The following is a 23,508-nucleotide window of genomic DNA, read 5'->3' on the forward strand; positions in this document are numbered from 1 at the left end:
GACCCATTAGCTTTTCCTATTTATGACATAATCAATGTTCGTGCCAAATTTCAAGTTTCTATGACATTGGGAAGCGAGAAAATTAGATTCCGTACGTAAAATTTGGATGCTAATTCTTTGGCGCTTACAATTGAATAATTGAGTTGGGAACCATTACCTTTTCCTATTTATGACATAATCAATGCTCGTGCCAAATTTCATGTTTCTACAACATCGGGAAGTGAGAGAGTGGCAATGATGGAAATCGAACGATCTACATGGGGGGGCGTAACTGTCGACGACGCTCGCACACGCGCCATTTATCATAGCATAAATGTACTATGCCTATAATCTTTCCAGGAGTGCAATCAACAACTTCCCAAAGTTTCATGGCGATCGGATGAATGGTGTAGTAGCTAGAGATGAGCGAGCACCAAAATGCTCTGGTGCTCGTTACTCGGAACGAACTTTTCGCGATGCTCGAGGGTTCGTTTCGAATAACGAACCCCATTGAAGTCAATGGGCGACCCGAGCATTTTTGTATTTCGCCGATGCTCGCTAAGGTTTTCATGTGTGAAAATCTGGGCAATTCAACAAAGTGATGGGAACGACACAGCAACGGATAGGGCAGGCGAGGGGCTACGTGTTGGGCTGCATCTCAAGTTCACAGGTCCCACTATTAAGCCACAATACCGGCAAGAGTGGGCCCCCCCCCCCCTCCCAAAAACTTTTACTTCTGAAAAGCCCTCATTAGCATGGCATACCTTTGCTAAGCACCACACTAGCTACAATAAAGCACAATCACTGCCTGGATGACACTCCGCTGCCACTTCTCCTGGGTTACATGCTGACTAGAGATGAGCGAACACCAAAATGTTCGGGTGTTCGTTATTCGTAACGAACTTCCCGTGATGCTCGAGGGTTCGTTTCGAACAACGAACCCCATTGAAGTCAATGGGCGACCGGAACATTTTTGTATTTCGCCGATGCTCGCTAAGGTTTTCATGTGTGAAAATCTGGGCAATTCAGGAAAGTGATGGGAATGACACAGTGACGGATAGGGCAGGCGAGGGGCTACATGGTGGGCTGCATCTCAAGTTCACAGGTCCCACTATTAAGCCACAATAGCGGCAAGAGTGCCCCCCCCCCCCCCCCCACTGTCAGCATAAAGATCGTCCTCCTCTGGCACAGCTGTAACAGCTGTAGCAGAGAAGAACGATGTTTGCCCATTGAATTCAATGGAACCGGCAATACAGCCGACTCCACTGAATGCAATGGGCTGCCGGCGATCGCAGGATGAATGGTCGGAAAGGGGTTAAATATATAACCCCTTTCCTGCAATTCATCCAGAAATGTGTTACACTAAAAATATATACCGGCGTATAAGGCGACGGGGCGTATAAGACGACCCCCCAACTGTCACCTTATACGCCGGTAATACAGTGGAGCAAAGAATAAAAAGCATTACTTACGTTTTTAGATGATCTGCGGCGCTCCTGCAGGCTGTCACTCCCTCCTGGTCCACGGCAGACAAGCTTTCTCCACGAAAGACTTTAAATCCCTGCCTCCAGAAGCACATGTGCCTTCAGCCAATCACAGCCAATGACAATGATGTCATTGAATGGCTGTGATTGGCTGTGTTTCTGGAGGCGGGGATTTCAAGCCTTGAAATCCCCGCCTCCAGAAACACAGCCAATCACAGCCATTCAATGACATCATTGTCATTGGCTGTGATTGGCTGAAGGCACGTGTCTTTCTGGAGGCAGGGATTTAAAGTCTTTCGTGGAGAAAGGAATACTCTGCCGTGGATTAGGAGGGAGCGACAGCCTGCAGGAGCGCCGCAGATCATCTAAAAACGTAAGTAATGCTTTTTATTCTTTTCTCCACTGTATTGCCGGCGTATAAGGTGACAGTTGGGGGGTCGTCTTATACGCCCGGTCGCCTTATACGCCGGTATATATTTTTAGTGTAACACATTTCTGGATGAATTGCAGGAAAGGGGTTATATATTTAACCCCTTTCCGACCATTCATCCTGCGATCGCCGGCAGCCCATTGCATTCAGTGGAGTCGGCTGTATTGCCGGTTCCATTGAATTCAATGGGCAAACATCGTTCTTCTCTGCTACAGCTGTTACAGCTGTGCCAGAGAAGAAGGATTTGTCTTCTATATGTTCTCAATGGGGTCAGCGCTGCTGCCGCTGGCCCCATTGAGCGCATATAGAATGCATCCATAGCGAGCAGCGGGAGGGGCAGACTTTCATATCAGGCGGACACCTTATCTCCCCAGCCACTCACAGCAGGGGGGTGGTATAGGGCTTAAACGTTGCAGGGGGAAGTTGTAATGCCTTCCCTGTCTTTATATTGGCCAAAAAAAAGCGCTAACGTCTCAGGGAAGAAAGTTTAATTTACCAGAACACCGCATGGTGTTCGTTACGAATAACGAACATCCCGAACACCCTAATATTCGCACGAATAGCAAGCTCGGACGAACGCGTTCGCTCATCTCTAATGCTGACCAACCGCCCCCCCTCCCCCCCCACAGCGCACACCAAAGTGTCCCTGCGCAGCCTTCAGCTGCCCTCATGCCACACCACCCTCATGTCTATTTAGAAGTGCGTCTGCCATGAGGAGGAACCGCAGGCACACACTGCAGAGGGGTTGGCACGGCTAGGCAGCGACCCTCTTTAAAAGGGGCGGGGCGATAGCCCACAATGCTGTACAGAAGCAATGAGAAATAGAATCCTGTGCCACCGCCATCAGGAGCTGCACACGTGGGCATAGCAATGGGGAACCTATGTGCCACACACTATTCATTCTGTCAAGGTGTCTGCATGCCCCAGTCAGACTGGTAATATGCACCTTAACAGTAACCGCGTTGGTGGTAATGTGGTGGTGACTGCGGACCTAGTAGCGCGGTTGTATTTTGTTGGTTTTTGGAATGTGGCCAGGATTAAGTGGGCCGTGGCGGGGGGATGGTGGGGGGGCTCTCTTGTAGTGTCGGTAAAGGTGAAATTCTTGGACTGCCACCAGACGAACCAATGCAAAGGCATTTGCCAAGAATGTTTTCCCTGTTGGAGGAGGAGGGGGATGTTTTTGAGGCACTACGTGTCCTCTCCACGTGTCCGTGGTTATATGCACCTTAACAGTAACCGCGTTGGTGGTAATGTGGTGGTGACTGCGGACCTAGTAGCGCGGTTGTATTTTGTTGGTTTTCGGAATGTGGCCAGGATTAAGTGGGCCGTGGCGGGGGGATGGTGGGGGGGCTCTCTTGTAGTGTCGGTAAAGGTGAAATTCTTGGACTACCACCAGACGAACCAATGCAAAGGCATTTGCCAAGAATTTTTTCCCTGTTGGAGGAGGGGGATGTTTTTGAGGCACTACGTGTCCTCTCCACGTGTCCGTGGTTATATGCACCTTAACAGTAACCGCGTTGGTGGTAATGTGGTGGTGACTGCGGACCTAGTAGCGCGGTTGTATTTTGTTGGTTTTCGGAATGTGGCCAGGATTAAGTGGGCCGTGGCGGGGGGATGGTGGGGGGGCTCTCTTGTAGTGTCGGTAAAGGTGAAATTCTTGGACTACCACCAGACGAACCAATGCAAAGGCATTTGCCAAGAATGTTTTCCCTGTTGGAGGAGGGGGATGATTTTGAGGCACTACGTGTCCTCTCCACGTGTCCGTGGTTATATGCACCTTAACAGTAACCGCGTTGGTGGTAATGTGGTGGTGACTGCGGACCTAGTAGCGCGGTTGTATTTTGTTGGTTTTCGGAATGTGGCCAGGATTAAGTGGGCCGTGGCGGGGGGATGGTGGGGGGGCTCTCTTGTAGTGTCGGTAAAGGTGAAATTCTTGGACTGCCACCAGACGAACCAATGCAAAGGCATTTGCCAAGAATGTTTTCCCTGTTGGAGGAGGAGGGGGATGTTTTTGAGGCACTACGTTTCCTCTCCACGTGTCCGTGGTTATATGCACCTTAACAGTAACCGCGTTGGTGGTAATGTGGTGGTGACTGCGGACCTAGTAGCGCGGTTGTATTTTGTTGGTTTTCGGAATGTGGCCAGGATTAAGTGGGCCGTGGCGGGGGGATGGTGGGGGGGCTCTCTTGTAGTGTCGGTAAAGGTGAAATTCTTGGACTGCCACCAGACGAACCAATGCAAAGGCATTTGGCAAGAATGTTTTCCCTGTTGGAGGAGGAGGGGGATGTTTTTGAGGCACTACGTGTCCTCTTCACGTGTCCGTGGTTATATGCACCTTAACAGTAACCGCGTTGGTGGGAAATGGCCTCGCCGCCATCATGTCTTTGGGAAGCCTCTGTTTCCACACCCCAGAGAAATACCATTAGCAGCGGTATAGGCAGAGCCCATAATTCGTAACATTTCAGCCGTAGCATTAGGACAGGCCCCACTAACATATCACTAGCAGCATTATAGGAGGAGCGCAGTCTTCGTTCCATGTCAGCAATAGTAGCACTCAAGACAGGCCCCAGTAACAATTCCGAAGCAGCAGTATAGCGGGAGCGCAGTCTTCGTTCCATGTCAGCAATAGTAGCACTCAAGACAGGCCCCAGTAACAATTCCGAAGCAGCAGTATAGCGGGAGCGCAGTCTTCGTTCCATGTCAGCAATAGTAGCACTCAAGACAGGCCCCAGTAACAATTCCGAAGCAGCAGTATAGCGGGAGCGCAGTCTTCGTTCCATGTCAGCAATTTTAGCACTCAAGACAGGCCCCAGTAACAATTCCGAAGCAGCAGTATAGCGGGAGCGCAGTCTTCGTTCCATGTCAGCAATAGTAGCACTCAAGACAGGCCCCAGTAACAATTCCGAAGCAGCAGTATAGTGGGAGCGCAGTCTTCGTTCCATGTCAGCAATAGTAGCACTCAAGACAGGCCCCAGTAACAATTCCGAAGCAGCAGTATAGTGGGAGCGCAGTCTCAGTTCCATTTCAGTAGCTGCAGTATAGCCAAGGCCCAAGTTACATTTATGTAGCTAAAGTGTAGGCCAACCCCACACACACTTCTGTACCATGAGTGCAGGCGAAGAACATACAAATTGCTATGATTACACTGTAGGTGAGGGCCCCAAAAAATTGGTGTACCAACAGTACTAATGTACCTCAGTAAAAATTGGCCATGCCCAACCAAGATGGCAGGTGAAACCCATTAATCGCTTTGGTTAATGTGGCTTAAGTGGTAACTAGGCCTGGAGGCAGCCCAGTTTAACGAAAAATTGGTTCAAGTTAAAGTTTCAACGCTTTTAAGAGCATTGAAACATATAAAAATTGTTTAGAAAAATTAGATGAGTGAGCCTTGTGGCCCTAAGAAAAATTGCCCGTTCAGCGAGATTACGCGAGGTTTCAGGAGGAGGAGCCGGAGGAGGAGGAGGAATATTAGACACAGATTGATGAAGCAGAAATGTCCCCGTTTTGGATGGTGAGAGAGAACGTAGCTTCCATCCGCGGGTGCAGCCTACGTATTGCTTACGTATCGCTGCTGTCCACTGGTGGAGAAGAGAAGTCTGGGGAAATCCAGGCTTTGTTCATCTTGATGAGTGTAAGCCTGTCGGCACTGTCGGTTGACAGGCGGGTACGCTTATCCGTGAAGATTCCCCCAGCCGCACTAAACACCCTCTCCGACAAGACGCTAGCCGCAGGACAAGCAAGCACCTCCAGGGCATACAGCGCTAGTTCAGGCCACGTGTCCAGCTTCGACACCCAGTAGTTGTAGGGGGCAGAGGCGTCACCGAGGATGGTCGTGCGATCGGCTACGTACTCCCTCACCATCCTTTTACAGTGCTCCCGCCGACTCAGCCTTGACTGGGGAGTGGTGACACAGTCTTGCTGGGGAGCCATAAAGCTGGCCAGGCCCTTAAAGACTGTTGCACTGCCTGGGCTGTACATGCTGCTCGATCTACGCACTTCCCCTGCTACCTGGCCCTCGGAACTGCGCCTTCTGCCACTACCGCTGTCGGATGGGAATTTTACCATCAGCTTGTCCGCCAGGGTCCTGTGGTATAGCAACACTCTCGAACCCCTTTCCTCTTCGGGAATGAGAGTGGGAAGGTTCTCCTTATAGCGTGGGTCGAGCAGTGTGTACACCCAGTAATCCGTAGTGGCCAGAATGCATTGAATACGAGTTTCACGAGAAAGGCATCCTAACATGAAGTCAGCCATGTGTGCCAGGGTACCTGTACGCAACACATGGCTGTCTTCACTAGGAAGATCACTTTCAGGATCCTCCTCCTCCTCCTCCTCCTCCTCCTCCGGCCATACACGCTGAAATGATGAAAGGCAAGCAGCATGGGTACCGTCAGCAGTGGGCCAAGCTGTCTCTTCCCCCTCCTCCTCATCCTCCTCATGCTCCTCCTCCTCCTGAACGCGCTGAGATATAGACAGGAGGGTGCTCTAACTATCCAGCGACATACTGTCTTCCCCCGGCTCGGTTTCCGAGCGCAAAGCGGCTGCCTTTATGGTTTGCAGGGAAGTTCTCAAGATGCATAACAGAGGAATGGTGATGCTAATGATTGCATCGCCGCTCACCACCTGGGTAGACTGCTCAAAGTTTCGAAGGACCTGGCAGATGTCTGCCAACCAGGCCCACTCTTCTGAAAAGAATTGAGGAGGCTGACTCCCACTGCGCCGCCCATGTTGGAGTTGGTATTCCACTATAGCTCTATGCTGCTCATAGAGCCTAGCCAACATGTGGAGCGTAGAGTTCCACCGTGTGGGCACGTCGCACAGCAGTCGGTGCACTGGCAGATTAAAGCGATGTTGCAGGGTGCGCAGGGTGGCAGCGTCCGTGTGGGACTTGCGGAAATGTGCGCAGAGCTGGCGCACCTTTACGAGCAGGTCTGACAAGCGTGGGTAGCTTTTCAGAAAGCGCTGAACCACCAAATTAAAGACGTGGGCCAGGCATGGCACGTGCGTGAGGCTGCCGAGCTGCAGAGCCGCCACCAGGTTACGGCCGTTGTCACACACGACCATGCCCGGTTGGAGGCTCAGCGGCGCAAACCAACGGTCGGTCTGCTCTGTCAGACCCTGCAGCAGTTCGTGGGCCGTGTGCCTCCTATCTCCTAAGCTGAGTAGTTTCAGCACGGCCTGCTGACGCTTGCCCACCACTGTGCTGCCACGCCGCGCGACACCGACTGCTGGCGACGTACTGCTGCTGCTGACACATCTAGATTGCGAGACAGAGGTTGAGGAGGAGGAGGAGGAGGGTGCTTTAGTGGAAGAAGCATACACCGCCGAACATACCACCACCGAGCTGGGGCCCGCAATTCTGGGGGTGGGTAGGACGTGAGCGGTCCCAGGCTCTGACTCTGTCCCAGCCTCCACTAAATTCACCCAATGTGCCGTCAGGGAGATGTAGTGGCCCTGCCCGCCTGTGCTTGTCCACGTGTCCGTAGTTAAGTGGACCTTGCCACTAACCGCATTGGTGAGGGCGCGTACAATGTTGCGGGAGACGTGGTCGTGCAGGGCTGGGACGGCACATCGGGAAAAGTAGTGGCGACTGGGAACTGAGTAGCGCGGGGCCGCCGCCGCCATCATAGCTTTGAAGAACTCCGTTTCCACAACCCTATACGGCAGCATCTCAAGGCTGATAAATTTGGCTATGTGGACGGTTAACGATTGAGCGTGCGGGTGCGTGGCGGCGTACTTGCGCTTGCGCTCCAACAGTTGCGCTAGTGACGGCTGGACGGTGCGGTGCGAGACATTGCTGGATTGGGCCGAGGACAGCGGAGGTGAGGGTGTGGGTGCAGGCCATGAGACGGTCGTGCCTGTGTCCTGAGAGGGGGGTTGTATCTCAGTGGCAGGTTGGGGCACAGGGGGAGAGGCAGCGGTGCAAACCGGAGGCGGTGAACGGCCTTCGTCCCACCTTGTGGGGTGCTTGGCCATCATATGTCTGCGCATGCTGGTGGTGGTGAGGCTGTTGGTGGTGGCTCCCCGGCTGATCTTGGCGCGACAAAGGTTGCACACCACTGTTCGTCGGTCGTCAGGCGTCTCTGTGAAAAACTGCCAGACCTTAGAGCACCTCGGCCTCTGCAGGGTGGCATGGCGCGAGGGGGCGCTTTGGGAAACACTTGGTGGATTATTCGGTCTGGCCCTGCCTCTACCCCTGGCCAACGCACTGCCTCTTGCAACCTGCCCTGCTGCTGCCCGTGCCTCCCCCTCTGAAGACCTGTCCTGTGTAGGCGTTGCACACCAGGTGGGGTCAGTCACCTCATCGTCCTGCTGCTCTTCCTCCGAATCCTCTGTGCGCTGCTCCCTCGGACTTACTGCCCTTACTACTACCTCACTGCAAGACAACTGTGTCTCATCGTCATCGTCCTCCTCACCCACTGAAAGGTCTTGAGACAGTTGCCGGAAGTCCCCAGCCTCATCCCCCGGACCCCGGGAACTTTCCAATGGTTGGGCATCAGTGACGATAAACTCCTCTGGTGGTAGAGGAACCACTGCTGCCCAATCTGAGCAGGGGCCCTAGAAAAGTTCCTGGGAGTGTTCCCGCTCCTGAGCATGTGTCATTGTAGTGGAGTGAGGAGGCTGGGAGGAAGGAGGAGCAGCAGACAGAGGATTCGGATTTGCAGCACTGGACGGCGCAGAACTGTGGGTGGATGATAGCTTGCTCGAAGCACTTTCTGCCATCCAGGACAGGACCTGCTCACACTGCTCATTTTCTAATAAAGGTCTCCCGCGTGGACCCATTAATTGGGCGATGAATGTGGGGACGCCAGAAACGTGCCTCTCTCCTAATCGCGCAGCAGTCGGCTGCGACACACCTGGATCAGGAGCTCGGCCTGTGCCCACACCCTCACTTGGCCCTCCGCGTCCTCGGCCGCGTCCACGTCCTCTAGGCCTACCCCTACCCCTCAGCATGCTGTATTACCAGTGATTTGATTTCCCAGGCAGGAAATAAATTGGCGCAAGCCTGCAGGCCAAATATAATTTTTTCGCTTTTTTGCAAAGGGAAGGCCCCACTGCGGATATTCAATGAACAATACATTTAATAACTGTGGTGTGGCCCTGAAAAAGTGTCACACAACTTTAGTGTAGCAGAGTTATTAACTCTGGCAGAGCAGGTATTTGCCAGTCAGGAAAGACAATGGCGCAAGCCTGCAGTAAACCGTAGCTGGTTGCGTTTGATTTTTGTACGTTCTCCACGCAGCACACACGTACACGGAGACTTTAGGACTGACACAGGCAGGCCAAATATAATTTTTTCGCTTTTTTGCAAAGGGAGGTCCCTACTGCGTATATTCAATGAACAATAACTTTTATAACTGTGGTGTGGCCCTGAAAAAGTGTCACACAACTTTAGTGTAGCAGAGTTATTAACTCTGGCAGAGCAGGTATTTGTCAGTCAGGAAAGACAATGGCGCAAGCCTGCAGTAAACCGTAGCTGGTTGCGTTTGATTTTTGTACGTTCTCCACGCAGCACACACGTACACGGAGACCTTAGGACTGACACAGGCAGGCCAAATATAATTTTTTCCCTGCTTTTTTGCAAAGGGAGGGCCCCACTGCGTATATTCAATGAACAATAACTGTGTTGTGGCCCTGCCTACACAATTCTGTCCCTGTAGTATCAATGGAGGGTGCAATGCTCTGCACAGACGATTTTTAGAAAAAAAAAAATGCAACACTGCTAACAGCAGCCAGCACAGTACTGCACATGGTTAAATTTGGCCCTAGAAAGGACCGTTGAGGTTCTTGAAGGCTACACTCACTCCTAACACTCTCCCTGCCTAAGCACCACTTCTGTCCCTAATGCCGGGTGCAATGCTCTGCACTGCCGATTTTGAGAAAAGAAAAAAAAAACCACTGCTAGCAGCAGCCTGCACACAGGTAGATGTGGCCCTAAGAAGGACCTTTGGGGTTCTTGAAGCCTACACTCACTACTAACACTCTCCCTACAGCAGCTCAGGCAACAGCAGCACTGTCCCTCAGCTGACTCACAAGGCATGTGTGGCGAGCCGCGGGAGGGGCCGACTTTTATACTCGGGTGACATCTGATCTTCCCAGCCACTCACAGCAGGGGGTGGTATAGGGCTTGAACGTTACAGGGGGAAGTTGTAATGCCTTCCCTGTCTTTCAATTGGCCAGAAAAGCGCGCTAACGTCTCAGAGAGGAAACTGAAAGTAACCAGAACATCGCGTGGTACTCGTTACGAGTAACGAGCATCCCGAACACCCTAATATTCGCACGAATATCAAGCTCGGACGAGTACGTTCGCTCATCTCTAGTAGTAGCGCATAAGGGCCAAACAGACAGACACACACGCATACATTCAATTTTATATATATAGACTAGCTTACCCGTCGCGCGTTGCTGCGAAGACAGACATACATTCATTCGTTTTTATATATCTAGATAACAACCAATCACAGCGCAGCTTTCATGTTACCTCAGTGGTATAATATATAACAACCAATCACAGCGCAGCTTTCATGTTACCTTAGCAGTAAGAGAAATAACAACCAATCACAGTGCAACTTTTATTCTGCCTCAGCAATATAAAAAATAGCAACCAATCACAGCGCAGCTTTCATGTTACCTCTGCGGTATTATATATAGCAACCAATCACAGCGCAGCTTTCATGTTACCTCAGTGGTATAATATATAACAACCAATCGCAGCACAGCTTTCATGCAACCTCAGTAGTATAAGAAGTAGCCACCAATCACAGCACAGCTTTCATGTTACCTCAGCAGTATAAGAAATAGCAACCAATCACAGCACAGCTTTCATTTTACCTCAGCATTCTCAATATCCAGCAATTGTCTTGCGAAACGTTCGGCGGATGCATCATTTTCTGGTTGAACGCGCATCCCGTTGCTCGTAATGCCTTTTGCTTTCGTGCTTGAGATGGAAATCAAACGATCTTTGTCTGGGGGGCATGACTGTCGACGATGCTTGTATGCGCGGCACCTATCGTAGGATAGTTGTACTATGCCAGTAATCTTCCCAGCAGTGTACTCAGCAACTTCCCAAAGTCTCATGGCAATTGGATGAATGGTGTAGTAATGCATAAAGGACAGACAGACAGACATACATTCATTTATATATATCAGGAAGTGAGAAAATTACATTCCGTACGTAAAATTTGGACGCTAATTCTTTTGCGCATAGAATTGAATAATCGACTTGGGACCCATTAACTTTTCCTATTTATGGCATAATCAATGCCCGTGCCAAATTTCAAGTTTCTATGTGAGAAAATGACATTCCGTACGTAAAATTTGGACGCTAATTCTTTTGCGCATAGAATTGAATAATGGAGTTGGGACCCATTAGCTTTTCCTATTTATGACATATTCAATGCCCGTGCCAAATTTCAAGTTTCTATGAGAGAAAATTACATTCCGTACGTAAAATTTGGACGCTAATTCTTTTGCGCATAGAATTGAATAATGGAGTTGGGACCCATTAGCTTTTCCTATTTATAACATATTGAATGCCCGTGCCAAATTTCAAGTTTCTATGTGAGAAAATTACATTTTGTACGTAAAATTTGGACGCTAATTCTTTGGCGCATAGAATCGAATAATCGAGTTGGGACCCATTAGCGTTTCCTATTTATGACATATTCAATGCCCGTGCCAAATTTCAAGTTTCTATGTGAGAAAATTACATTCCATACGTAAAATTTGGACGCTAATTCTTTGGTGCATAGAATTGAATAATCGAGTTGGGACCCATTAGCATTTCCTATTTATGACATATTCAATGCCCGTGCCAAATTTCAAGTTTCTATGTGAGAAAATTAGATTCCGTACGTAAAATTTGGATGCTAATTCTTTGGCGCATAGAATTGAATAATCGAGTTGGGACCCATTAGCGTTTCCTATTTATGACATAATCAATGCTCGTGCCAAATTTCAAGTTTCTATGTGAGAAAATTAGATTCCATACGTAAAATTTGGATGCTAATTCTTTGGCGCATAGAATTGAATAATCGAGTTGGGACCCATTAGCGTTTGCTATTTATGACATATTCAATGCCCGTGCCAAATTTCAAGTTTCTATGACATTGGGAAGCGAGAAAATTAGATTCCGTACGTAAAATTTGGACGCTAATTATTTGGCGCTTAGAATTGAATAATCGGTTTGGCACTCATTACCTTTTCCTATTTATGACATAATCATGGCTCGTGCCAAATTTCACGTTTCTATGACATTGGGAAGTGAGAGAATTAGATTCCGTACGTAAAATTTGGACGCTAATTCTTTGGCGCTTAGAATTGAATAATTGAGTTGGGACCCACTAACTTTTCCTATTTATGACATCATCAATGCTCGTGCCAAATTTCAAGTTTCTATGACATCGCGAAGTGAGAGAATTAGTGGCAATGATCGAAATCGAACGATCTACTTGGGGGGGCGTAACTGTCGACGATGCTCGCACGTGCGCCATTTATCGTAGGATAGTTGTACTATGCCTATAATCTTCCCAGGAGTGTACTCAGCAACTTCCCAAAGTTTCATGGCGATCGGATGAATGGTGTAGTAGCGCATAAAGGACAAACACACAGACAGACACGCATACATTCAATGTTATATATATAGAGTAGCTTACCCGTCGCGCGTTGCTGCGAAGACAGACATACATTCATTCGTTTTTATATCTAGATAACAACCAATCACAGCGCAGCTTTCATGTTACCTCAGTGGTATAATATATAACAACCAATCACAGCGCAGCTTTCATGTTACCTTAGCAGTATAAAATATAACAACCAATCACAGCGCAGCTTTCATGTTACCTCAGCAGTAAGAGAAATAACAACCAATCACAGCGCAACTTTTATTCTGCCTCAGCAATATAAAAAATAGCAACCAATCACAGCGCAGCTTTCATGTTACCTCAGTGGTATAATATATAACAACGAATCGCAGCACAGCTTTCATGCAACCTCAGCAGAATAAGAAATAGCAACCAATCACAGCACAGCTTTCATTTTACCTCAGCATTCTCAATATCCAGCAATTGTCTTGCGAAATGTTCGGCGGATGCATCATTTTATGGTTAAACACTCATCCCGTTGCTGGTAATGCCTTTTGCTTTCGTGCTTGAGATGGAAATCAAACGATCTTTGTCTGGGGGGAATAACTGTCGACGATGCTCGCACGAGCGGCACCTATCATAGGATAGTTGTACTATGCCAGTAATCTTCCCTGGAGTGTACACAGCAACTTTCAAAAATCTCATGGCAATTGGATGAATGGTGTAGTAATGCATAAAGGACAGACAGACAGACATACATTCATTTATATATATCAGGAAGTGAGAGAATTAGATTCCGTGCGTAAAATTTGGACGCTAATTGTTTTGCGCTTAGAATTGAATAATCGACTTGGGACCCATTAACTTTTCCTATTTATGGCATAATCAATGCCCGTGCCAAATTTCGAATTTCTATGTGAGAAAATTACATTCCGTACGTAAAATTTGGACGCTAATTCTTTTGCGCATAGAATTGAATAATCGAGTTGGGACCCATTAGCTTTTCCTATTTATGACATATTCAATGCCCGTGCCAAATTTCGAATTTCTATGTGAGAAAATTACATTCCGTACGTAAAATTTGGACGCTAATTCTTTGGCGCATAGAATTGAATAATCGAGTTGGGACCCATTAGCTTTTCCTATTTATGACATATTGAATGCCCGTGCCAAATTTCATGTTTCTATGTGAGAAAATGACATTCCGTACGTAAAATTTGGACGCTAATTCTTTTGCACATAGAATCGAATATTCGAGTTGGGACCCATTAGTGTTTCCTATTTATGACATATTCAATGCCCGTGCCAAATTTCAAGTTTCTATGTGAGAAAATGACATTCCGTACGTAAAATTTGGACGCTAATTCTTTTGCGCATAGAATTGAATAATGGAGTTGGGACCCATTAGCTTTTCCTATTTATGACATATTCAATGCCCGTGCCAAATTTCAAGTTTCTATGTGAGAAAATTACATTCCGTATATAAAATTTGGACGCTAATTCTTTGGCGCATAGAATTGAATAATCGAGTTGGGACCCATTAGCTTTTCCTATTTATGACATATTGAATGCCCGTGCCAAATGTCATGTTTCTATGTGAGAAAATGACATTCCGTACGTAAAATTTGGACGCTAATTCTTTTGCGCATAGAATGGAATATTCGAGTTGGGACCCATTAGCGTTTCCTATTTATGACATATTCAATGCCCGTGCCAAATTTCAAGTTTCTATGTGAGAAAATGACATTCCGTACGTAAAATTTGGACGCGAATTCTTTTGCGTATAGAATTGAATAATGGAGTTGGGACCCATTAGCTTTTCCTATTTATGACATATTCAATGCCCGTGCCAAATTTCAAGTTTCTATGTGAGAAAATTACATTCCGTACGTAAAATTTGGACGCTAATTCTTTTGCGCATAGAATTGAATAATGGAGTGTGGACCCATTAGCTTTTCCTATTTATGACATATTCAATGCCCGTGCCAAATTTCAAGTTCCTATGTGAGAAAACTACATTCCGTACGTAAAATTTGGACGCTAATTCTTTTGCGTATAGAATTAAATAATCGAGTTGGGACCCATTAGCTTTTCCTATTTATGACATATTGAATGCCCGTGCCAAATTTCAAGTTTCTATGTGAGAAAATGACATTCCGTACGTAAAATTTGGACGCTAATTCTTTTGCGCATAGAATTGAATAATCGAGTTGGGACCCATTAGCTTTTCCTATTTATGACATATTCAATGCCCGTGCCAAATTTCAAGTTTCTATGTGAGAAAATTACATTCCGTACGTAAAATTTGGACGCTAATTCTTTGGCGCATAGAATTGAATAATCGAGTTGGGACCCATTAGCGTTTGCTATTTATGACATATTCAATGCCCGTGCCAAATTTCAAGTTTCTATGACATTGGGAAGCGAGAAAATTACATTCTGTACGTAAAATTTGGACGCTAATTCTTTGGCGCTTACAATTTAATAATTGAGTTGGGACCCATTAACTTTTCCTATTTATGACATAATCAATGCTTGTGCCAAATTTCAAGTTTCTATGTGAGAAAATTACATTCCGTACGTAAAATTTGAACGCTAATTCTTTTGCGCATAGAATTGAATAATTGAGTTGGGACCCATTAGCTTTTCCTATTTTTGACATAATCAATGCTCGTGCCAAATTTCAAGTTTCTATGACATTAGGAAGCGAGAAAATTACATTCCGTACGTAAAATTTGGACGCTAATTCTTTGGCGCTTACAATTGAATAATCGAGTTGGGACCCATTAACTTTTCCTATTTATGACATAATCAATGCTTGTGCCAAATTTTAAGTTTCCATGACATTGGGAAGCGAGAAAATTAGATTCCGTACGTAAAATTTGGACGCTAATTCTTTGGCGCTTAGAATTGAATAATCGAGTTGGGACCCATTACCTTTTCCTATTTATGACATAATCAATGCTCGTGCCAAATTTCATGTTTCTACAACATCGGGAAGTGAGAGAATTAGTGGCAATGATGGAAATTGAACGATCTACGTGGGGGGGTCGTAACTGTCGACGACGCTTGCGCACGCGCCATTTATCATAGAATATTTGTACTATGCCTATAATCTTCCCAGGAGTGTACTCAACAACTTCCCAAAGTTTCATGGCGATCGGATGAATGGTGTAGTAGAGCATAAAGGACAAACACACAGACAGACACACAGACAGACAGACACGCATACATTCAATTTTATATATATATATAATAATGTTATTAGTACAGTTTCTAGCATAACTATTGTAATGGATCAATACAATAGAGATGGAGGAAATCTTAATTTTCCATGGACTGCGCTGATGTATGGAGCCATGTGCAGTAGTCTGCATTGTGGAGACAGAGTAATCAAAGTCCATAATCTTACTAACCAGTCTAATTACATAAAGGAACCTGTCGCCCGCAGTAAATGACATTTTATAATCTGATGACAGCCCCCGCAGTAATCATAAACTTGAAACTGAACTTTATGGCGACCACATGATCAGTCCTGACGGTAAAGAAAGTCATTGCAATACTAACTTTCTGAAAAGGAATCACCCAGCATTTAATTCTATCACATAATGGTTTAAGTGGCTCCAAACTGGAGTGTCACTTGAAAAAGTCCCATATGTAGGGATGAAACGCGTTGTGTATATGTGTCAATAAATTCGTTGCTAAGTGCTTATTCTCAGAGCGCGGATCTGCACACTTTTTTAAACATACGGACTCTCTTCTCCCTCCTGTCTAGAGATGCAGTGACGGATGTTGGCATTTTTGTTGAATTCCCGCACAACCCCTTTAATGTGAAAAATCACTTTCATCCATTTTTTAATATTTAAAACATTATAGAGTGCAAAGAAAAACTCTGGCACATCATGGGGTAATGCCCAGGTGGGATGGATCGGAGAGAAGGCAATAACTGTCAGAGACTTGCCTGGTCTCCTAGCGGTCTCTGCATCCTGGCCTCCAGCAGTTATCTGATGTGTAGAAATGTGACTGCTGTAACTAGTTAGCGGCTGCAGCGATCACACGGGTCGAGATGTCCTCCCTTGGAGGCCAAGAGACTGGCGGTGGAGCAGGCAAGCCTCTGTACATGAGTGGGGAGAAGATGGAGAAGGAGAGTATACTTTTTTAAAAACTCATCTGCAGCTGCAAATCCACATGCAAATCTGCACCAAAATTGTGTGGATTTGCAATAGAAAACCTGAATGGAATTTTCACAGCAAATTTGCACTGTGTGGACCTTCGGGATAGGTCATTAGTAATTTATTGCTAGAAATTCGCAACTCAGGGATCCACCCTTGGGCCCCCTGCTCATGGGCGGATTTGAATTGCGGAATCCGCAATCGGCACCCGATGATCCGCTGTTAAAGTCCCCCATAAGAAAGCATGAGGTTCCGCAGCTCTGTGCACACATGCGGTATTGAATTGCGAATTCCGCAAATGGAAAATAAATCACAGCATGCTCTATTTTTGCGCAGATGGGCTCCATTGATCTCTATGGAAACATTCGCCCAGCAATACATCCGCGAGTGCATTGCAGATTTGTAGGCGGATACTTCTCAAGTTGCTTGGAGACCAGGCAGGGAGGTGGGGGAAGGCACCCTTGAGCTTATGATTTTTTTCCGCGCGGATGATCCACTGTGCATCGGCGTACATCCATGCGGAAAACCTATCAAATCCGCGATCGTCTGCCAGCATTTTAAATTCATTTCCACAATGAACTGAAGGTCATCCGTGCCGGATATGCGCACACGGAATCTGGATGTGCCATGTGCAGGTGAACTTAGGCTGTTTTTTCAGCCTGCTGTTAGTGATATGGGACCAGATGTCTACATCAGTAATCAAGGCTGGAAGTGTAACAGATGGCTTCACTCACATTGAAATCAATGGGAGTCATGCCTTCTATTACACTTCTGGCTCCTCATTGCAGTCATAGCCGAAAGTGTAATAGAAGGCATGACTCCCATTGATTTTGTGTAAAGGAACCTTAAATAAGGCGAGTGACTATCCAAGTTGGAGCTGTCCAGCTTTGCAAGAAAGAGATAAAAAACAAAGAACCTTCTAAATTGCACTTTTAATAACTTAAAAAAGGAAGAGGTGACACAAGAACATTTTATACATGAAACACTGAGTATTTGATGGCTTTAATATTTAGTTACCAAAAAGCATCTGACTCTTTAAGATAAGCTTATCTTTTGATGTCATTGCAGGTATTACTCTGTGCTGTACCCACTTGAGAGGAAGATTTCAGATTCCAAGGCAAGAGACTTGCTAATCTACATTTGGACTCATGCAGTTGTTGCCAGTGTCCCCGTTTTTGCTGTGACTAATGTGACTGACATTTATGCCATGTCCACCTGCTCCCAGTCTTGGGGCTACTCTCTCGGCCACTTGGTATATGTCCTGGTATACAATGTCACCACTGTTTTGATACCTGTTGCTGTGGTTTTCCTATTTATGTTACTCATACGCAGAGCACTAAGTGCAAGTCAGAAAAAAAAGGTGATCATAGCAGCTTTAAGGACCCCACAGAACTCCATATCTATCCCATACGTTTCCCAAAAGGAGGCGGAGTTGCACGCTATGTTGCTGTCCATGGTCCTTATATTTATTCTCTGCAGTGTTCCCTATTTGACAATGGTCGTTTATCGCACTGTGCTCAATGTATCTCATGTCTCAGACTTTCTAATGCTTACTGCCATTTGGTTGCCTAAAGTTTCACTTGTCACGAACCCTCTTCTGTTCTTGACGGTCAACAAGTCTGTGCGTAAGTGTGTGTTGGGTACCATTGTGCAACTCCATCGCCGGTATAGTCGTAGAAATGTGGTCAACCTAGGATCAGTGGCAGAAGTGAATTTGGAGCCCAGTGTTCGCTCAGGCAGTCAGCTTCTGGAGATGTTCCATATTGGACAGCAACAAATATTTAAATCTGTTGAGGATGAAGAGGATAATGAGGTCAAGTCAGAGGCCTCCAGAAGTTACAAACTGAAGGAAACAGTGGCCAGTACCAGTCAAGAGGTAGAACAAACTTTGGTTCAAAAGTTAATTCCTCAGTGTACAGAATCTGCATCGCAAGTGGCCCCTGTGATGCCTGGTGAAGCTGAACTGCTTAATGACAAGTACTCCATGCAATTTGGATATGGGCCCTTTGAGTTGCCCCCACAATGGTTGTCTGATAAAAGAAATAGCAAGAAACGTCTTTTACCTCCTCTTGGAAATACCCCCGAAGAGCTCATTCAAACCAAACAGCCCAAATGTAAAGCTGAACGTAAAATAAGCCGGAATAATAAAGTTTGTATTTTTCCGAAAGTGGACTCCTAGCAAAGCCTAGTTATATAACCCAAAAAGATCCTATGGATCTGAGCTCCAGTCTTTTTACATTTGCCAAATAGGGTACAAGACAGGAAGGAGATGCACAATTAAAGTGTTCCTTATTTAGATGGACAATGTACTGGGGCAGATTTCCTCGTGTGCTCTCGGTGGAACTCTAATATAACGTGACAAGCGACGGAAGAAGTTTGCTTCAAACTCCTATGGTGCTGGAAGAGATTGCCAGTTACTCAGTATCCAATCTGCTGACCCTTCCTGGTCTCACTTCAACACTTGCTATGGCAAATATGAGAACTTCAGAGGTAGATACCCTATATATAAACTCATCTCACAACACAGTAGCGCCTCAGGTTAATTATCATATTAATGACTTATGACTGTAGCTTGCGATAACATATATATTGTGTTTCTAATTGCTGTTACTCTGTTTGCAGCTTAGCTCAAAGGGTGTATGCGGCTGCTACGGGGTCCACAAAAGAGGAGGCCCTGTAATGTTTGGTCTCACCCTCTTTTCTTCTGGGTGGTTGGAACCACTGCAGGACTCACTTCTCTAGAGAAACTTAATTGCTTGAAAGCAATTGAGTTGAAATTTTCTTAAGGGTTATGGAAAGGGAATGGATGGGAAAACAAACACTTTCTGTCCCAGATGCCAAAAGCCAGCACCTAAACAAAGGGAGCCCCCTCTTTTTCTTTTTTTATGTACGCCACATTTTAGTTCCATCAGTTTTCAATAGATCAGTAGAACTAGACCATTTCATACTTAGAGATTACTAGTTGCATGTACATATTTATCAATATATTCTTTAGCACTGTACACAGGGTGCATTTTTTCACATCAGTACCTGAACCTGATGCAGCTTACAATTGAATTTCCAATTAGTAAATTAAAGCAGCCTTACAGTTTCGAGACAAAATTCTGTCTTGGGACTGAAGGGTGCAGGGCTATCTTACTTATACTTTATCTTCTGTTCCTGGCCCCTCCATTCTACCCGTTTGGTTCTTCATTTTCATGTAGCCATCATGGCTGTCACCATTTTCCAGCAATCTAATAGATGCTCTGAAGTTCTCAGTGCTGATCATGTGGGCAGCACTGGCCAATCACAGAGCAGCTACCGCTCATTGGTAGGCCAAAGACTACCAATGCACTATAGAAACTCTGGTAGTCTAAAAATGGCCACCTGAAACCCAGAACTGGCACAACAAAGGGCCAAGTGGAGAAAATAAAGTAGGATACCTATGATATCTCCACCCTCCTGTATTGGGACAGAATTTCCTCCTGAAACTGGAGGGTCACTTTAATCTAGGAGAATTGTTTTAGATTGAAGTTTAAAACTGGAGTACCAAGAATAAAAATACTGAAACATAGGAAGAACATGCACACTTCATGCAGATGTTGTCATTTGTTGGATTCAGTTTCAGGACCAGAACACTGCAAGGCAACCATACATCTCCACCCATTTCCTATTTGGTTTTCCAGAAATTTTAAGTTGATGGTCTAAGCTTGGGATAGGTTGTTCACTTGAATGGGCAAAGTTGCATTACCCAGGCACAGCAATGTATATAACAGTGGGGATGTGCTTGATAAACAATGGAGAAGCCATGGCATTACAACGAGTGTCATGGCACCTTCGTTTAAACAACCACCAATTTATATATAAAGACCATCAAATGAATATACTGCAAAAACATTTAAACAAGGGCAAATGAGTTTAAATATCTCCCAAAGCATGCACGATCAAGTATCATTCCTTTCTATTTTCTCCCAGTAAGATATCCTGAAAAACCGCAGGCTGCCTGGAATAGATGATCGTCATGATAAGTAAGCAGATTCTCCTTTCAACAGCTGATTTTCCAGTTTACTTAATGTAATTTTGAAATCCAGGCAGCTTCTACATCTACTTGGGGTGTTCACAGGGATAGAAGAGCAAAATTTGTTAGGGTGGCCATACACAGCAGATGCCATTCGGCCAAAGCTGCTAATTTTGGTGGGACCAGCCAATCATCGAATGTGTATGGGAGCCTCTCAACTCTCCCCCTATGGTAGATGATTGGGGTGATAAGCTTCACACAGTTAGATTTCAACTACCCAATTCTCTTAAATCTCAGAAAATGAGTCACTCCCAGAGAATCATCTAGCAGTTTTTGTCCCCATCAACATTCAGAACATGGGTTTTCAGCCTATGTGAGTGTGCAGTGTATGGAGACGTTAGATGAGATTGCTCGTAAAACTAAGAATTACATGTCATAATATCACATGTTCTATAATGTAGCTGTAGGTGTATCTTGTATCTAATTGATATTTTAGTGAGAAAATTACATACTGCCAAACCTCCTCTATGTCCTTAATAGGGTGTCAATTCTGAGCTAAATGTTATGCTGGCTATTAAAGAGTGCTCTCCCTTACAACCTATGTAAGACGAGTGCAAGTTGCTCGGCACTGGTGCAACGTATTGGCAGGTGATTTTTATTTAGTAAGCTGAAGCCAAAGGGATTGGTTCATAAAAGTTTATTTCAGACCTGCACAGTAATGCATTTCTGAGGTTCGCAGACCTCTTCATCAGGCAGCTGGATGATTACTAAAAATGTGGCACAAGTAAGATAATGTGAGGATAAGATGTGAAATAAAGAGAAAGTAATAGGGAAAGTAAAAATAAAAAAATCAGAGGAGCATACAATAAAAGTTGCAGCAATCTCAAATTAAGGGAAACTAGTACTGATAATAGTGGTACTTAATATTCCCTGAATAAATGTAATTAAGATGTTAAAATATAATCATTTGCCAATAAAAATAGTGATAAGACAATAACAACTAGCAATACTAATGATGCAGAATGTCGTTAGTAGTGTGGAGTGCCGTAGAGATTATACCAATTCAAACGACATTCTACACCATTAGTATTGCTACTTTTTAAATTATTGTTGGCCTTTTTTTTGCATTTTAATTACATTTATTCATGAACTATTGTGTATCACTATTATCAGTACTGGTTTTGTTAATTTGACATTGCTACATCTTTTATTAATTATAAATTCCTTTGATTTTATTTTTACTTTCCCTGATACTTTTACTTTATTTCACCTATTACATTATCTTTACTGCATTTTTAGCAATTATCCAGCTGTCTGATGAAGAGGTCTGCGAACATTAAAACGCTTTACTGTGCTGTTCTGAAATAAAACTTATCAATCCATCCCTTTTGCATCAGCCTATTAAATACAGAATAAATTGGCGCTAAACAAATAAAGATTATTATTATTATTATTACAATCATCCGCCAATGGGTCACGCCTATCAATTTACACTCAGATATTGGTATGAACGAGAGACACTAATATGACCTATGGTCAACCAGCATCTTAGGCCGGCAGCACCTACTTCATATCTCTACCATCATGTTTCCTAGGCCATAGTACACTAGTCTGCCCTGTGTGCCACTGATTCTCCTTCGGAGTTGTTCTGCCCTACTCCGGTCCTGTGTACTATTTTATAACCTAGAATGTCAGGCGTTATATTCTTAGCAAGTAGACTGTCTTGAGAAAACTGCAGTCAAGTCATGTGTATGTGTGACACTACTGTGGCATAAAGCGAGCTGTGCCTTAGAAATTAGCAATTTTCAGACTGAGTTTGATTAAAAAAAAACAAATAGAAAGTAATCAGTAACATTGTTACCAAAAACGGTGGAATGAATGCCACAGAAAGGTCAAGGAATCTTTTTCCAATAGCATTCTGCTTCTGAGATCTTTTCCTATATTTGGTGACAGAAAACAGAAGGAAGTAATAATTGTTCTCTAGCGCGAGTGATGCTGAGTCTTCAAGACAAAGGCTATCTTTCATTTAAAGTGTACAAATAACTTCTGTTTGTTCCATCATCAGCTAAAGCATTATAGTAGATATAAGACTATCATGGCCTTATCCTCATCCCAGCTTTCTTACAGGACCTACCTAAGCAATATTTATTTACTACATATTTGCACCATTTGCAGTAGAACCTTGCAGGAAAAGAAAAGTGACTGATCACAAGATGAGCAACTTAAAAATGAACACTTCTGGAAAAAGTTGTAAGATGGAGAGTTTTTAAAGCAATCCTCCAGTCCTGGACAAAGACACATGGACACGCTGCTTCTCGGACTACCTGATGCATGGTGTGCATCATTAGTCTAAGACAATACATACTGCATTAGCTGGCCAGTGCAACTTATGTGGACAGTACTGGCCAAATCAAAAAGCAGCGTATAGGGTTTAAAGGTGATTCCGACATGGAATGATCATCGTTAAAGAATAATAGTCTTTATTTATATAGCGATAACATATTCTGCAGCGCTTACAAGACAGGCGAGAACAGATACAAGAAACAAAGATACAAAAACCACGGTTACATGTAGTGATCAATTGATTGAAACAGGAAGGGGGGGGGGCTCCAACGAGCTTACATACTACAAATAATGGGGTTATACAGAAGGTGAAGGGCCTGGAGACGTGCACGGTATGGTGGGGGTGGAGACTGTGGGATGCTATACACACAGACAATCGTCAAGTGGTGGCGGAATCGGTATGACTGCAGGGAGTGGTTGATGGCAGCTGACAGGAATTGCAGTCGGTAGGACAGGGAGCATGTTATCAGGCGGAGTACAAAGGTGTTTGGTTTAGGACATATGGTATGTCTCCCTGAAGAGG

At 45.1% G+C, this 23,508-nt stretch overlaps 1 protein-coding gene across 1 annotated transcript in view; it reads left to right on the top strand.

The window, feature by feature from the left end:
- GPR176 (G protein-coupled receptor 176) overlaps positions 1-18,910 on the top strand; it is a 166,955-nt gene extending 148,045 nt beyond the window's left edge. The window contains exon 3 of the mRNA XM_066605843.1: positions 17,714-18,910. Within this exon, the coding sequence (XP_066461940.1) occupies positions 17,714-18,824 (1,111 nt within the window). The 3' untranslated portion in view covers positions 18,825-18,910. The remainder of the gene's footprint in view (positions 1-17,713) is intronic.
- The last annotated feature ends 4,598 nt before the right edge of the window (positions 18,911-23,508 follow it).

Source organism: Eleutherodactylus coqui, chromosome 6 (assembly GCF_035609145.1).
Source record: "Eleutherodactylus coqui strain aEleCoq1 chromosome 6, aEleCoq1.hap1, whole genome shotgun sequence".
Lineage (NCBI taxonomy): Eukaryota > Metazoa > Chordata > Amphibia > Anura > Eleutherodactylidae > Eleutherodactylus > Eleutherodactylus coqui.